This window comes from Periophthalmus magnuspinnatus, chromosome 15, assembly GCF_009829125.3.
Source record: "Periophthalmus magnuspinnatus isolate fPerMag1 chromosome 15, fPerMag1.2.pri, whole genome shotgun sequence".
In the NCBI taxonomy this organism is placed as follows: domain Eukaryota; kingdom Metazoa; phylum Chordata; class Actinopteri; order Gobiiformes; family Gobiidae; genus Periophthalmus; species Periophthalmus magnuspinnatus.
In genome coordinates this window covers 19,543,038-19,559,362 of record NC_047140.1, presented here as the reverse complement: position 1 = coordinate 19,559,362, position 16,325 = coordinate 19,543,038, and the positions used below count along the sequence as shown (strand labels likewise).

The 16,325-nt window shown below is 37.3% G+C and overlaps 2 protein-coding genes across 2 annotated transcripts in view; one reads left to right on the top strand and one right to left on the bottom strand.

The window, feature by feature from the left end:
- The window catches only part of sgpl1 (sphingosine-1-phosphate lyase 1), a 20,762-nt gene extending 10,184 nt beyond the window's left edge, over positions 1–10,578 (top strand). The window contains exons 3-14 of the mRNA XM_033979954.2: positions 679–746; positions 2,126–2,273; positions 2,757–2,836; positions 3,239–3,367; positions 3,447–3,535; positions 3,958–4,066; positions 4,472–4,570; positions 4,655–4,801; positions 5,567–5,805; positions 6,055–6,201; positions 6,998–7,118; positions 7,593–10,578. Coding sequence (XP_033835845.1) covers positions 679–746; positions 2,126–2,273; positions 2,757–2,836; positions 3,239–3,367; positions 3,447–3,535; positions 3,958–4,066; positions 4,472–4,570; positions 4,655–4,801; positions 5,567–5,805; positions 6,055–6,201; positions 6,998–7,118; positions 7,593–7,736 — 1,520 coding nt within the window. The 3' untranslated portion in view covers positions 7,737–10,578. The remainder of the gene's footprint in view (positions 1–678; positions 747–2,125; positions 2,274–2,756; positions 2,837–3,238; positions 3,368–3,446; positions 3,536–3,957; positions 4,067–4,471; positions 4,571–4,654; positions 4,802–5,566; positions 5,806–6,054; positions 6,202–6,997; positions 7,119–7,592) is intronic.
- Positions 10,579–11,493: 915 nt separating this feature from the next.
- On the bottom strand, positions 11,494–14,429 carry pcbd1 (pterin-4 alpha-carbinolamine dehydratase/dimerization cofactor of hepatocyte nuclear factor 1 alpha). Its single transcript, XM_033979598.2, has 4 exons — positions 14,354–14,429; positions 12,878–13,006; positions 12,309–12,389; positions 11,494–11,856 (listed from the first exon to the last, which is right to left on the bottom strand). Exons 1-4 carry the CDS (start codon positions 14,354–14,356, stop codon positions 11,764–11,766), a joined length of 306 nt encoding a protein of 101 aa, XP_033835489.1. The 5' UTR covers positions 14,357–14,429; the 3' UTR covers positions 11,494–11,763.
- Between the last annotated feature and the right edge of the window lie 1,896 nt (positions 14,430–16,325).

The following is a 16,325-nucleotide window of genomic DNA, read 5'->3' as shown; positions in this document are numbered from 1 at the left end:
CTTTGTCTGGCTGAATACAACACGTGCAAGAAACCAGGAAATTATGACTGTGAATCTTTGTCTACAAATTTCAGTCTAATCCAAAGACAAGTTTCCAGGCACTGTCCTCTTTTTAAGTGGTACATTTCTTTTTTAAATAAATGATTATATTGAACAAAGGGCAATGTTTATTTCTTAGTTACCCATGCAGAACAAATTATCTGTGCCAAAGACATTGCCAGCACAGTCCTTGTTATCTGGCCTGGCCAACCCTGCTTAACTTCCAGCATCCAGTGAAATCAGGCTTGACAAGGTGATGTAAAAAGCTATATAAGTGCTATATAAATGAAATGCTAAGTTATTTATTATTACTACAATTTTAAATCATGGCATTTCTACACCACTTCAGTTTTTGGTGCTGGATTTTAACCTTACTTTTCCAAATACATATGGTGACATAGTTATAAATTTTACTGCCCGTCCGCTTCTGGTTTGGCTCACATTGTTCCACACGTTACACTTCAGTTACTTTTGCAGCATTTCTTGTATTGAGTTCTTCTAATGCTTATAAATCCTGGTCATGTGCATCTTGTCTGTTTTTGTGATTATAGACTGGAGTCAGCTGCTTTAAACTTGTGGTTAAACTTTATGCCAGCATTTCACCACAACCTTCTGCCTTCTTCTCTTTGTGGTTCATAGGTCTAACGTCACGAATCAAGAAGCAATGTTTTCGCCTCATCAGGAAAATACCATTTGTCGGCAATGCTGTAAGTATTAGTGGTTGGATTGTTCCTGTTTTACTGTGTTCATAAGTGATAGGATTGTGTAGAAAGCTCTGAGTCGCTCACAGATGTCAGGCAAGAAGGAGGAAGGGGGGGGGGGTACCTTTGGCACACTTTAAATTCAGTCCTTGAGCATAATTTTGGGTTACTTCTGGTCATTTTGACACTAACTTTCTGTCATAAAGTGAAATATTTAGTGCTAGGTTAGTGTAAATTTACTTGACCTAGTTCAATCCAGCTGTTATGAATAATCCAGTCACTTACACGGGGAGTGGTTTAAATGGTGGTTACATGTGCAGATAAATAAGTGTAGCCAAATGGTGCCTTTCTTTCTGTTTTTTTGTATAACCTAAATGTTTTCTGTATGTTGTCCTTAATACAAAAATGGCTTCAACTTCATAAGAAAGAAAGTTTTAGGTTTGGATTGTCTGATTCAGTCATAAGGTACAAGTAAACATCTGTGTCTTTTAACGTTGGGGCTTGCTGTGGTTAAGACTAATCATTTGGTTCCTGTTTAACCTGGCACTTGGAGACAAAACCCACTTTTCATGCATAGTCATGCTTGGAGTGATAACCACAGATTTTTTTAGACCAGTTGAGACAGATCCAGATTGCCGAATAAATCCTCTGATAAAGGTGCACAATTTGACTTTTTTGATGGAGGGTCCACCACCTGCTTGTCTCCATGGAGATGTTTTTGCTTTGCTTGAAATGATTCACAGAGACAAAGAGGTGACCCTGCCAAGTAACAGGTCACATCTATGGAAAGGCAACCCATCTAATAGTGAGAATAAATGAGTTTTAAGGTTTTTATCAGCAATAAAGCCACTGATAATTGAATAAATGCAAGATAGATCAGTTTATGTCATACTGTAATACACTTCAAGCCAATAACATCTTCATGGTGACAGACGCCCACCAGGAAAGACATATTGTGCACCTTTAAGTACTTAACATAGCCAGATATAAGATGCCTAGGGACTCAGGAAAAGCAAAGTCAAATAGCCACATTAATAATATGACTCTACAGACATGGTTAGCAGATGTTTACGTGAATACAGTTTAGGCTAGTGTTTTTCAGCCTTTTTTTTGGAATCGTGGCTCACTTCAGTTGTTGAAAAACATGATCAAATTACTCCAATTAGAAGAAAAAGGTGAATAATTTTGTAATAGTGGTCATTTTCCATTCTTTCTGATTCAGAAGTTTGTAGGGTGCACTCCAAAATACTTACTTTAAATGACTACGTGAATAAGTAAACTCAAATTGTTGCGTTGTTTTTCAAGGGACATTTGCTTTCCTTAGAACACTGGTTGAAAAATCAATGGTTTAGGTCAATAATATTTCCCTTGTTATTCCTTCACAGATCCAGAGTCAGCTGAACAAGGCGCTGGATGACATGTCAGTGAGTCTGTGCACACTTAAAGAGGGGATGAGCTATATGCAGCAGCTGCCATCTAAAGGCCTGTCCCAAAACCAGGTCCTGGACAAAATCAAAGAATACCAGACTCTGAGTAAGTCCTGGTCCAGACCTCAGACCCAACACGCTCCAATAACTGCACAGCTGTCCCCCTGCAGAGCCAACATCTGGTTATCCACTTACTGTAAACGCAGGGTAGTCACGGTTACAGCTACTCAAGAAGAAGGATGAATAGACTGGATACAATTTAAAGAAATCTGTATATGTCCTGCATTGGGGGAAGCAGCAATGTACTAAATGGGTAGTGTTCATGTAAAAGATGGCAAAATATATATGACAGACAAAACAAAAAAAAACCAACAACATTTACTTAGATTAAGTAGACTTTCAATAACTCATACCTACACAATAACATTTAGTCAGTAGAGAGTAGTACTAGAGTAGAGTAGCATTAAAATATAACTAAAACTATAATTATAAAAAGACCATCTCCAGTCTGACAGGTGCCTCTGGGTAACTCTGTCTCCTCTGGATCAGCTTTAGTTTAGTAAATAATGAATGCTCTTTGTCTTTGCAGATGAGGTGCAGTGGGAGAAAGGCTGTGTGTCTGGGGCTGTTTACTGGGGAGACGAGACTTTAACCAAACTCCTTATTAAGGTACATCTGCCATGACATTGTTTCAAACAGTGCACCCCAAACAGACTCAATTGGATTTTTTCAGTGCTCATACTAACTACACTGTAATGAGACTAGCAGCTATTGTTTTTATTCTCCATTGTTGCACTATAAAATCAAGCCAATGAGGCTAGACAGGATATGTTGTTGTTTGTGGAGAAAATAATGATACTTCAAAATTTGAATGGACACAATTTGTAAATTGCAAAGATGATTTTTTTGCAATTATTGTTTTCATTGCAAATAATCTTGCTGTTCTAAATGGACGTTTAACATCTTATATTTTAGTCGTTGGCCAAATAATATTACAAGGCCAAGTTTATTATTCTTTATTTTTAGTTATTTGATTGTATTCACAAATGTATCTGTATTTTGCCTGTTCAGGTGTATGGGGACTTTGCCTGGAGTAACCCGCTGCACCCAGACATCTTCCCGGGTGTCAGAAAGATGGAGGCTGAAGTGGTGAGAATGTCGTGTTCTCTGTTTCATGGTGGACCCAACTCCTGCGGCACGGTCAGTTTAAAATATATAAAAACACATGACATAAATGTAGGTTACTTTCTGATTATTGATGATTTGATGCCATTTGCAGGTGACCTCGGGGGGAACAGAGAGTATATTGATGGCCTGTAAAGCATACAGAGACATGGCCTATGAACGAGGAGTCAAATACCCTGAAATGTAAGGTTCATTTTACTTTCAATCTGATTCTAATCATATACTAATTTTATTTATAGGCAGAATTGCCTGCAGCTTGATTTGAAATCCACAAATCCAAAAAACATTACTACTAATACTACTACCAATGACAGTGTCGTTTTAGTGAGTTATTGAATAGATTTCAACTGTTGAAATGAGACGTGACTTTGATACTGTAACGACAAAAACAAATTGCTCATTGACCTCAGTGACTTTGAGCTATTAGCTTGTCTAACTTGTAATGCTGCCTCTGAGCATTTTTTATTAATCACTTACTTTTCCAAAACAGTATGTTAACCCAGGCATAACACATCCCAGCCAGTATCAGTATTATCAAAAACAGGTATGACCTCAAACAACTGATTGAATCCATATTGAAATTACCATATCCTCTGCCATCTCAGACTTGCACCTGTTAGTGTCCATGCGGCCTTCGACAAAGCAGCGCACTACTTTGGGATGAAGCTCGTCCACATTCCCCTGGACAAGAAAACCATGAAAGTTGATGTGAAAGTAAGTTTAAAACCACATAAAACAAGATTGTGCCATGAAGCATTTTTACTACTGTGACTTCTGCCCTAATTCTGTACATAAAGAAGAATAAAATATTAAACCCCCCAAAGTAAACATTTAAGGCTAAGAAATCAATCAACAATAGACAGGTCAGTACAGATAAAATATTTTCACCATCATTTGCAAATAGAAAACTAAACTCTTGTGAAGACTTTACCAAACCATTAGCGTTTAGCTATGATGTCAGTGAATCATTGAAAGTATACTGTTATTGTCTACTTCCTTTGCCTTTATTGCGATATTATGATGATAACATAGTATAGACACTTAGACTCTGTATTTCATCACTTACTGCTCCATTCTCCTGCCTATAGATTTAATTTATATTCACGTTTCTCATTTTAGGCCATGAAACGAGCCATCAGCAAAAACACAGCTATGCTCGTGTGCTCTGCTCCTCAGTTTCCTCACGGCGTCATTGACCCCGTACAGGAAGTGGCCAAGGTCAGGATTATAACAATGTGTAACTTTAAATAACGTCTGTATTGAAAACAGCAGTGAGCTCATGGTTCCTCCCTCTGTGCACAGCTGGCAGTGAGGTATAATCTGCCTCTGCATGTGGACGCTTGTTTGGGAGGATTTCTCATCGTTTTTATGGAAAAAGCCGGTTTCCCACTGGCACCTTTTGACTTCAGGGTGAAAGGTGTGACCAGTATCTCCGCTGACACACACAAGGTACATATTCAAACATCCATGAAGGGGATATTTTTTTAACTATCCAGATAATGATAATCGGAAGATATTTTGGCAATTCATAAGAAATGGTAAATTGTGTGTTTAAATGTTTTGGTTGAGGTTTAAGTGTCACACAAATGTGAAAATGTACATGCAGAAATATCTCTGAATACCATTGATATCCTTGTTTAGATTACATAGCAGGTGTCTGCTTTCATCTGTTTGTTTTGTTTTTTTTTGTTTTTTTTGGCTTGGCATGGCTTGATTAGGAAAAGCTCCTTGTGACAAAAACAAATGTTTACTAGTTTGCTAGTTAGCTCTGCTGAATTGCAAGTGCTTTATTGTAGGGCTGTAACGATTAATTCGAATAATCGTGATTAAGCAACTAAAAATAATTGTAATCATATTATGATAATTATTATATGCACAATATAGACTCTAAAACACATGCCAAAATACTTTTTATAACAAAGACAGTGGCAATATTAAATTAAAATGTCCAAAAAGAATAAACAATTTCCATTTTTGTCAATAATACACTTTATTTTTAAATGTTTTCTATCTAGAAGCCTTCAGTCATGATTTGTCAACCTTTATTTGGTTAAAGATTTCCATATACAATAGAAATAGTTTGACTAGTCAACTTTTTAGTAATTGCTGATGAGTTTACTACAAAAATAATCATTAGTTGCAGCCCTATATACTTTTTTATGTTATATTCCTATCTTCTTAAGCCCATATCTGTGCTCTGTCTTTTATCGATAGTACGGATACGCCCCGAAAGGCTCCTCTGTGATCCTGTACAGTGATAAGAAATACAGGCAGTACCAGTACTTCGTTGCCCCTGACTGGCAAGGCGGAATCTATGCCTCCCCCTCCATCGCTGGATCACGACCTGGAGGGATCATTGCTGCCTGTTGGGCCACTATGGTGCACATGGGCGAGACTGGATATGTCGACGCCACTAAGAAAATCATCACCACAGCACGAAAAATTACAAAAGAGTAAGGACTAGTATTCAAAGTTATTCCTCAGGCTTTGAGATAGTCCATGATGCATACATTATTTTTAAGTTACACTACTGGGAATGGCAAAGCTAAGGTGTATAAGGTAATTTAAGCCTAAATAAGGATAATATAGAATGCTTCAACATCACCTGAAAAACCTTGCAAAATTGACTTGTTGGCTATTGAACTTTAGACTAACTTAATCTTATCTCAAAGATTAAATGTATTTTGTTTTCTTGTTAACAGAATCCGTAAGATACAAGGCGTGTTCGTATTTGGAAATCCAGAGGTGTCTGTAGTGGCTATTGGCTCTGATGTTTTCGATATTTTCCGTTTATCAAATGCACTGACGTCAAAGGGCTGGAATCTGAACACACTCCAGTACCCATCCAGGTATGTGCCACTAAAATAAGACTGAGAGAAATGTGTTTACAGATAAAGATATAAAGAATGAAAGCATGCACGAGGACAATTACAAAATGACATGTTGATTGTATGTTCTCTAAAACTGGATAGAGCTTCACTTTTACTTTTACAAGGAAGAAGTGTCACTTTGTCTTGTTTATATGAATGGAACGCACTGAAATAGAGTATGGTGCAAGAGTGTGAAGAGGTAACACTTTCCCCATAATAATACCTATAAATGAATCAAAGTTGGCTTCCAAATACAAGTTGGCATAACAAAAATGAAGAATAAAAAGAACATTATATTTCAGTAGTTCAAGTTAAAGGAGCACTGTGAAAGTTTTTTGGTGGTGTCCGTCGAGATATTACTGCTTTGCCATTAAACATATTTACCTTGTATTTCACGTGTTTTTATTGCCCAAAAATATATTGAAAAACATTCTTATCATGAGTGGGGTCACCTCTCCACAGATCTGATGTCTCCTGCGTGATAGATAAGTTTGTGTTTAATGCCATATTGTGGAACATTCCAGGCAAAGCAATACAATCTACAGTATATGAAGAAAAGCAGGTGAAGGACCCTCCACCAGAAAAATGACATAGGGCAATGGGACATATTGAAATAAAGAAAATATAAATGTAATCATACAGAATTCACATTTTAACATGGGTTAGTTTATATAAGATGTGTAACATTCTGAAATGAACTACTGATATTATTTGGTTTGTCTGTAAATTCAACCCAGTGTTGTTCAATATAATGACTCTAGTTTTTGTGTTGCAGTATCCACATTTGTTGCACAGTCCTGCACACTCAGCCCGGAGTCGCAGATCACTTTGTTAAAGACGTGAGAGAGGCGGTTGCTGTGATCATGAAAAACCCCAAGGAGAAGACCACAGGAATGGTGAGATAAAAGGCTTATACTGTGCTTTCTCAATAATAGACCTGTATTATATGTCCTAGTTCAGCACTTAAAAAGAGAAATCACTGTGGATAATGTATTTGATTTAACTGATGAGATAAATTGTTGTAAGGCTGCTGTAGTTTGTGAATGATCGTATAGGTCAGTGCTTCTCAAACTGTGGTACACTGGCTCTTTCTGGTGGTAAATGAAACCTCAGCAGGTTGAGTGGTCCTCGGTCAGTATTTTTGTTATGGATATGGTTTGACTATGTTCTTGTGGTACTTGGAGTGAGTAGTTTGACAATCACTCCTCAAAATGGAAAGCAAAAGCACATGCATAACTCAATAATATGAGAAGTAAAATTAATGGACAATTACCTTGAGCTTGATCACTGCTTTAAACCCAAGCCAAAATGTAGCACTTAATGTGTACCTGTTTCATTTACAAATACTTCCTCCTTCCTCCTCTTCACAGGGAGCGATCTATGGCATGGCCCAGTCGATTCCAGACCGGTCAATGGTCACGGAAATCTCTCGCGGTTTTCTGGACTGTCTCTATGCAACTGAGGTCTCAAAAACCAGCACTACCCACATGAACGGGAACGGTAAAGCCCACTGAAAACCCAAATGTGAGCCACGAACTGGGCTTTGATCCACTGCAAACAGGGAAACCACGCTCGCCTACCCCTGCTCTGATGCCTTATCTGAACTGAAAACATCTGCGGACAAGCACAAACCATCCAGGTTTTAATTATTACTCTGCAAAAACTGGATATCTTGAGTTTAAATCACTTGAAGAGTTATAGCTTGATGTGTGTAGTTGAGTTTACATTGATTTACTTTGTTGGTCTGCATTTTATGACTAGAGATTTCAAAAAATTATATCCACATATTTATTGATTCTAAAAGTTACATCTAAACTTGATATTCAGGACCTTTCCTGATTAGTTTTAGTCTTCTTGATTTATAACAAAACTAGTATAAGACCACATGCTAATCTTGTATAACTACAATTGTAGTGCGCAAAATACTTTTTATCATTGTGGTATCAAAATCAGTATCTAGTATCAGGCCTTTTCATTAGAAACAAAATTGTTTTAATACTGTAACAAACTTCTGACTGGTTTCATCAGATTTCTTATTGATTCAGACTTGTTCTTTATACCCATTAGTGGCTACTGTGGGAGTCAAACTAGAACTATCACAGGTATTTTTCTCAAGATGAGAAAAACATTCAAACAACACATTTAAACCTATCAAAACTACTCTGAAACATGTCCTAAAATCTAATCTTTTAAAGTAAAATAATGTAAACTAGTCTTAACTACACAAGATATTTTATTTTCTGAATTCAAGTGATTAACTCAAGATATGCAGTTTTTCCTGAGTAAGTTCTAAGGAGATTTGCTTTTTCACTTCTCCAGCAGCACAGTGGAGAAAACATACTTTAATCAGTAATAATTTTGTTTATTTCATTAGTTTTTAGTTTTGTTTCCATGTAAACATTTTCTCTGTACTTACTGATTTCATTGCTCAACCATTCACCTTTTTGTAGGTCATAACATTTCAACAGACCACTGAATCCTAATGCAAACTGCTATGCTGCCCTCTAGCTGTAGCCTTCTGCACTGTAACCATTAGGGCTTTGTCTGATAATGGTTGAAAGCAATACCTGAAAATAGCATTTAGTCTGTTGAAGCACTGCAATGCCCTGGTAGAATATATCAGGTTAATCTACAAATAACTTGAAATTTCATCATCTTTTAAAAGCATGAGCATGTTCGTCCTTGTTTGGCACTTAGGAAACATTACAGTTTAAAAATAACTGGTGTGTCTACATTTGACACAGAAGAAACATATGGGACATTTTAGTTTTATTCTTAATTTGATGTCACTCTTTGAGATGTCCTTATACCACTAATCTGCTCTAAGCCACAGCCAATTTATCAAATACCTTAATAATTACCCATCTAAACTGTAACACGGTTAATAGTATTTATTTCAATGTTTATTTAGAACACATTGATATAAGAACTGCAGCCCACCTCAAACCACTGTCGGTCTACTAACTAACATGTTAATAAACATTGAAATAACTATGACACAGAAACCTTAGGGTTGCCATTGCTGCCTGTTGGGATTCTCTTCCCATCAAAACAGTTAAGGGTTTTGTCTTTATTTTTACTTGCAGTTGACAATATCCAAGCATGTCAAACAAGTACATTTCTTCCCCATTAGATTAACCAACAGATTTCTCTGACTGGCAAACCAGTTATGGCTCATGATCATAAAAGCAGTGATAAATGTATATGTATGTTCTGTTATTAATAAGTTATATGTTTATATAAATTAACTCTTTATATTGCAGCATTCTGGTGTAAGGAAACACGCCGTATTTCTTCTGGTTGTGTATTTTCTGAACACACGGGCTTTTAGCTGTAACCTACGCCAAAACAAGAGCAGGCAACAACAGCCTTCTCAACTCACAAGAGCCACTAGTCTCCAAAACAGACCAGTAACTGAACCTTCACATTAACTTGTCAGCAAAGTAACCAAATGTCACATGCAAAAGCAGTTACATTAACAACAACAACAACAACACGTTAACGGTTATAAGAACAACAAAAGGAGTCAACTCTGAACTAAACACAAAATATCAGATCATTACAATATTTACATTAAAATTTACTAAACCACCAAGAGTTGAGTGCAGCTGTACTGGCATAAGGACATCTTAACCATTAGAGATGTTGAAACCGGAGGGCTAGAGGAATCCAAAGCTTTATTCACAAAACCATTTAGTTTTCATCAATCCATAATGACTGTTGGGACTAATACTGTCTTAAGTAAGTAGCTAAACACACTTACATTTTGTTTGTCTTTTAATTCAATCTACCTCAGTTTCTAACACCATTCAAATTTAACCCATTACTAACACATTTTTTTATTTTCTATCATGGACTGTACAACATTGGGGCATTTGTTTGATACTGAAAACGAGCGGTTTCACTGTGTTCTCATCCACAGACTGATGCATTCAAGTCCTGTCTGTAATTTTGATATTTTCATAATTTTGTTGTTTGCATTTGTGTGTCCCCTGAATTAATTTATGTTTGTGCAATATGTAACTTTTCCGACAAGGATTGCTCTACATTTTGGAGAGAAATAAGATGGTTTCATGTAATCTAACCATTTATGTGACCACTGGGAGTTTTATGTTGAATGATTAGTTGAATGTATTTTTATCATGTTTAAATATCTTCAGGTTTGCATAACATTATAGTCAGTGCCTGGTTTAGACCTTTTTAACTAATAATTCAGTCATACAAACTGTGTCCATGATTAGGGCCAGGAAACTAAGCAAAAACGTTTTTATCTTAAGTCATGCTTGAAAGAAAATTGTGTCAATTCAATGGCAAAATCACTTTTTTAAATAAAACATTAAATGCTAATATCATTTGAGAGTCACTGACCTTCTTCAACACTTTATCACATGTAGTCATCCTATTCTTCGCTACTATTGCTACGACTATACTACTATTGTGTCTGTACCAAGATATCATTGTTACTTTGCACTGAAGTTATGCTGGGGGTGTTCTACATGTATCTCTATGGTGAAATGTTCATCAGTTTCCATGGAGTGGTAATGCACACATAAGCAAACTGTCAAAAAGCTTTAGATCACATGAAAACTCAAGAAAAAATGTGTGTCTTGAAAAGCACTATACAAATTCCAATGCATTAATTAGAACTTCAATTACCGGTATTACTGTAATAATTCAGTACCACAGCGCACTTATTTTAAATATATTTTGTCCATATGAGCTTTTTTTCTTCATTTACTATGTTTTATACTGATTTAAATGATGAAAAACGTATAATTTAAGGCACTCACACAGCACATCAATATTGGGCCTAAACCTGAAACTACCAGGACTAAAAAATGACCAATCCAAGTTTACATCAAGAACAGGGCTCATACCAACTTAAATGTGAATCCATAACTTGATAAATAGTAACGTGAATGAGTTGTTATCTATTATCTGTCTATCCATGTCTGTGTATCTATTGATTTAGAGACGATGCATTTTTCTGCATTTGGATTTTCAAGTGTTCAATTATTAATGGAGGAGTCTGGAATGGCAACTCTACACATGCCATAGACAACAGACTAAAACAGCTGTGACTAACGCAGTAAAGCAAATGTCATCCACTCTTTATCTTTGCACTTTGAACCAGTTTGATCCGCATTGACCCATCCCAGACAATGTTTCTCAGGACAGAGTGCGTCCCCGTATGAATTATTAGTGTCAGTAGAGAGCCACCTGCTGGTTTGGTAAGGTACAACATTAAAACATTGACAAGAGACAAAGATAAACGTTTTACAATTCAACTTCACTTATTTAAAACACTGTGGTAAGATTTAGGTACAGTAAGTAAAATTGTAACAATACAATATTTGGGAATTCATAGGCACATTTGGCACACTTAAGACAACATTGTAAAAATATAAAACATGGAATGATTTCTGTAACAATTTCACACAATATCAAACAGCTACAATACTGAAGGAGCGAATAAAGGATTGCTCTTCTTTGGGTTTTTGCAGTTAATTTGAAGTTACTGCTTTCTGACAGTTTAAAGGCTCACATCAATGAAGCTTGGTCGATGAATGTGGCTAAAGTTATGTCTCGCTGGGACAGGCCTCCACAGTCATGAGTGCTCAGGGTGATCTGGACCTGAAATGAAAACAAACTATTTCAATAATAAGTACACATTTTTAACTACATAAATATGCCTGCTTAATAATAGCTGGGAGAAATTGCTCACATCAATTAAAAAATATATATAATCAGGACAAAATTTGACCTTTGACCTTCATTTAGTATTTACATTTTATTCGTAAAAAAACAAAAAAGTGTTTTATTATTATTGCTGAATCAAAATCAGCATGGAGTATTGGGCCTTTTTCTTTGTATTGAAATCACTAGTCAATTTACAGGAAGAATAAAACAAGGGGGGTGACGTGCAGTCAAAAAGTAATGTAATGCAAAACAAACTCAATGTTGCAATTTGGTGCATTATTCAGTCCCTTCTCATTCACACAAAGTTACATAAAGCTCATGGGAAAAGCCCTGAACCACTTGACCTTTGCAGCTCTAACTATCAGAAGATAATACTCATTTTCTACCTTGTTATAGACGTTGAACCACTCTGGATGATGGTCAATCTTTTCCGCCTGTAGAGCCACTCGTGACATGAAACCAAATGCCTGGAAACAAAGATATTTCATTTTTCAGATACAGAATGTCCAATATGCTAAAAACATAATTTTCTTCAGAGCCAGATTGCACTTTAGATTTGATCACAGTTCACATACCCTTAGTACCTTTGTGTTGCCTTTAAGTGGTAAATAAATTCATCTGGTTGTTCATACTTCACTATGATTGGTTGACCAGTAGGAAGAGTGAGTGGCAAAACTGTCTGTATTTGGTTTCGTTTTTGATCACAATATCGCATAGCTCTATTCAGAAACTAACCCAGGTACAGTGAAGAGCACTAGTTGATCCCTGGTCGACTAAAAATATGCCCTGTAGAGAAAAGGGGGTGATGCCTGGTGAGGGCGAAAGCTGTTGTGCGTATAAATCCCCATAATACTAATAAAACAATTAACTGACTAACAAAACATAACATGGACTGATTGAACAAACTAAAGGACTACAGCCCTAGTACAGTGCTTTGGTTTAACCCTTTAGTCACCTGGTTAAAGTCTTTGAATATAAATTCTTTGTAGATGGCATCGCGGCCCACGGTCTCCACCCACTGTGCGCTCCGGAGCAGGGGCAGGAGGTGTGCTCTCTCCTCCTCAGTTAGGGTCTGGATCTTTGACTGAAACAGCAGAGGGGCAGATCTCAAACAAGAGCTGTGATTGGTCAAATACGCTCCATCTGGAAACTATGAAAACGCTGCATTCTTGGTTTTAAAGACTTAGGGGGGTGTAACACATAAACTGTTAGTGATGGTTAATTTAGTGATAACTTGGCATAATTCACCACAAGTCAGATATATGGGTGTGTTCATAGTTGCACAGATTTCAGACTAAATTTTTGACAAAACTGAGACTAAATCCAGACCAAATCAAGTCTACATAAGAAGTATATTGGGCTCAGACGCAAGGACAAGTGTGAACGCACCCTATGCTTCAACATGTATATATCTTAAACATTAATGACTTTACATTTTTAACTCCATATCATATACAGTTGCTTGGCATAACTGGTATAATTGTCTAATTGCCATTGTGTGAAAAGCAGTTGACCTACTATTTTGGTTACAAGATCTTCTACTACTACTACTACTACTTACTACTACTACTACTACTACTACTACTACTACAGCAAATTTATTATTTTCTCCATAATTAAAGTATAGTAATATGTATTTGTCATATTTGTGATCCAATATTCCTTGTATTAAATTACTAATTACCGTTCACTGAGAAATGTTGTGCCAATGGGACAGATCACACATTTGATCACTCACTCTCTTAATTTTGACGCATGACATGGGTCACTTGAGTCTGTCCTCATGATCCAAAACAAATCTACCCTAGCCGTTACACAGTACCCTTTATCCAATTGATTGCCTAATCTATAGCTTTGTCCTGCTTGCTTCAGTGGACCCCCTTTGAAAGAGACGCTGAGTAAACAAGTCTCGTGCCCACGGCCTCGAGCGCAGTGACATCAACAGGTACCATAGCAACGCTTCTCTAATCTGATCTGACAATAACCACTGGATTATGGCGCTATTGTGTCCATCCATGCATCTGCATTCACACAGACACAAGCAAAACGTGCATTACGGTGTTATGTGTATGAAAGAAGCTAATCTGAATGGTTGAGAGGGCAAAAAGCACGAAGCGCACAATATAAACAACCTATTGCAATGAATAAACAGCATTTAATCCCTTTGGTAATAAGAATTGACGATTAAAGTTGACTAAAATATATTTTGTCCACTAAATACAAGCAACAGCAAATCACAAAAGTCTCAATGAGTCACACTTCTGCGTAATTACGCGTATGGATAATGGATAATCAACAACTTTGCAGCCCTGGTCCCTGGCGCACAATATTTTAAAAGGCTAAATAGTGTTGTCAACGTACTTTACTGACATATAAGCGGGTAGAATCAGTTCATATTGACTAAATCGTTCATTAGACGTTGCATACTTACCATAGTTGCAGTGGTTTTACGCACAGTGGAGATCAAGCGTGCCAAAGCAAACCAGCGCCAGAACAGAAAGAAGCGAGTGAGTGAATTTTGTCCACAGGAGACCGTGGTCCTGTTTAGCTGTCTCCCTGAAGCCTGAACACAAATACTCAAATCTGATTGGCTATTCCACAACCACCTGTCAGCATGAGTTAATCATTATCCTTTACTGTAGGTCAGACTTGTGACTTCAATACAAAAGAATAACATAGGGATTGGCAGGTCCCCATTGTTTGGTATCATAAATCATCACTTCTTGATAAAGGAGGTGGTAGGAAAAATAATAATGTAGATAAAGAAAAATAGATCACCTATGATATATTTCTTAAGACAAAACGGTGTAACAAATAGGCCTAAAGAAAAATGCTTCTTGTAATTTTGCAACATAGCCACTAGAATCTGAAATCAATCAATAGGTAGGCTGAGGGAAGATAAGTAGAAAGATGAATCCACAGTAAAATGCATTATCTACAGACGAAACATTATTATAATGAATTGAATGGGGTTCTCTTCTCTTCCATGTCTATGATGAAAATGAGAATGCAAACAATAATGAATTTGATGTACTTAAAACTATTGCAATGGAATTCAAATGATGAAAGCAGACAGGCCAGTACTTATTGGAAAAGATACGTTACGTGCAATTCATAGGTACTAACGAGCCATATCGTTATGAGGAAAACTATATGAAAAACAGCCGTAGCTGAATACCTGCAGGATATCAACTGAATGCTGTACTGTAGAGCTGCTTAGACCTAGACCAGTGGTTCTTAAGCTTGTTACAGGTACTGAACCCCACCGGTTCCATATGCACATTCACCGAACCCTTCTTTATTGAAAAATAAAATATATTTTTTTTTTCAAATTCAAGACATATGTATGTTTTACTGGTGCACAAAATGAACCGTGCATTAACATCAGTGTTCAAAGAATAAAACCAATACAATGCATAAACTCACAACAAATTACATACATACCTTTTGACAAAGACATGACCTTTTTTTAATACTACCACACTGAAATGATTTAAATTTTGTATTGTATTATGTATTCCAATAATGAATTTATTGTATTTTGTCATGATGTCTGTTTGTGCTGCCCTCCTGTACTCTCTCTCCCCCTCCCTCACCTGTCTGTCTGGAGCTGGGCGGATTCTATGACTCCTTCTGCTCACACCTGGAGCGCATTAGCGCAATCACCATCACCTGCTGCTGTGTATAAGAAGACTCGGCAGACTACACTCGGAGCCAGACCGTCCGCGTGTAAACGTGAATGTTCCAGCTCAGTTTTGTATTTTGTTGCCTGCCTGCTCAGCTCTCATTTTGGATTTTGCCTCCCTTTCCAGACTCCTGCCTTCGCCCGCTTCTGCACCTGCCTCTACGCTCCGGTACCGTCATCTCCCTCTGCTCTGCCTGTCCTGGTCTCTGGCGGGAAGCAGCCTGCCTCTGACTCTGGGTCCCGCTTCCTGGACTACGCTGGCCCCGCTTGTCCTGGTCTCGTCTCCGCCTCCCTCTTCACTCCGGCCCCGGCTTCCCGTTCCCGACCCGCTCTCCGTCCGTCCTGCCTGCCTCCTGCTTCCCGGACCCTCGTGTGTGTGTCATCTGAACTGTTTAAGACTTCTTTCACAAACTTGTAAATAAACACTGTCAACCCGCTCTGAGTCCGCATCCTTTGGTCCTAAACCCGCACCGTTACAACATATTTATGCTATTTATTATTTTTTACATTTTAATACACACCCATCACCTAATTTCCATTAGACTACAATAATATTTACTGCAAATCAGTGTGACTTCTGTTGCCTTTGAGAGACCAGGTCAGAAATGCACGGCTTCACCTTGGCCACTCTCATGTCATTTTCACAGCAAAGTCTGTTCCTTTTCTTCGTTTTTATGCCATTCGAAGTGACAGTATTCAATGACCAATACACACTGAG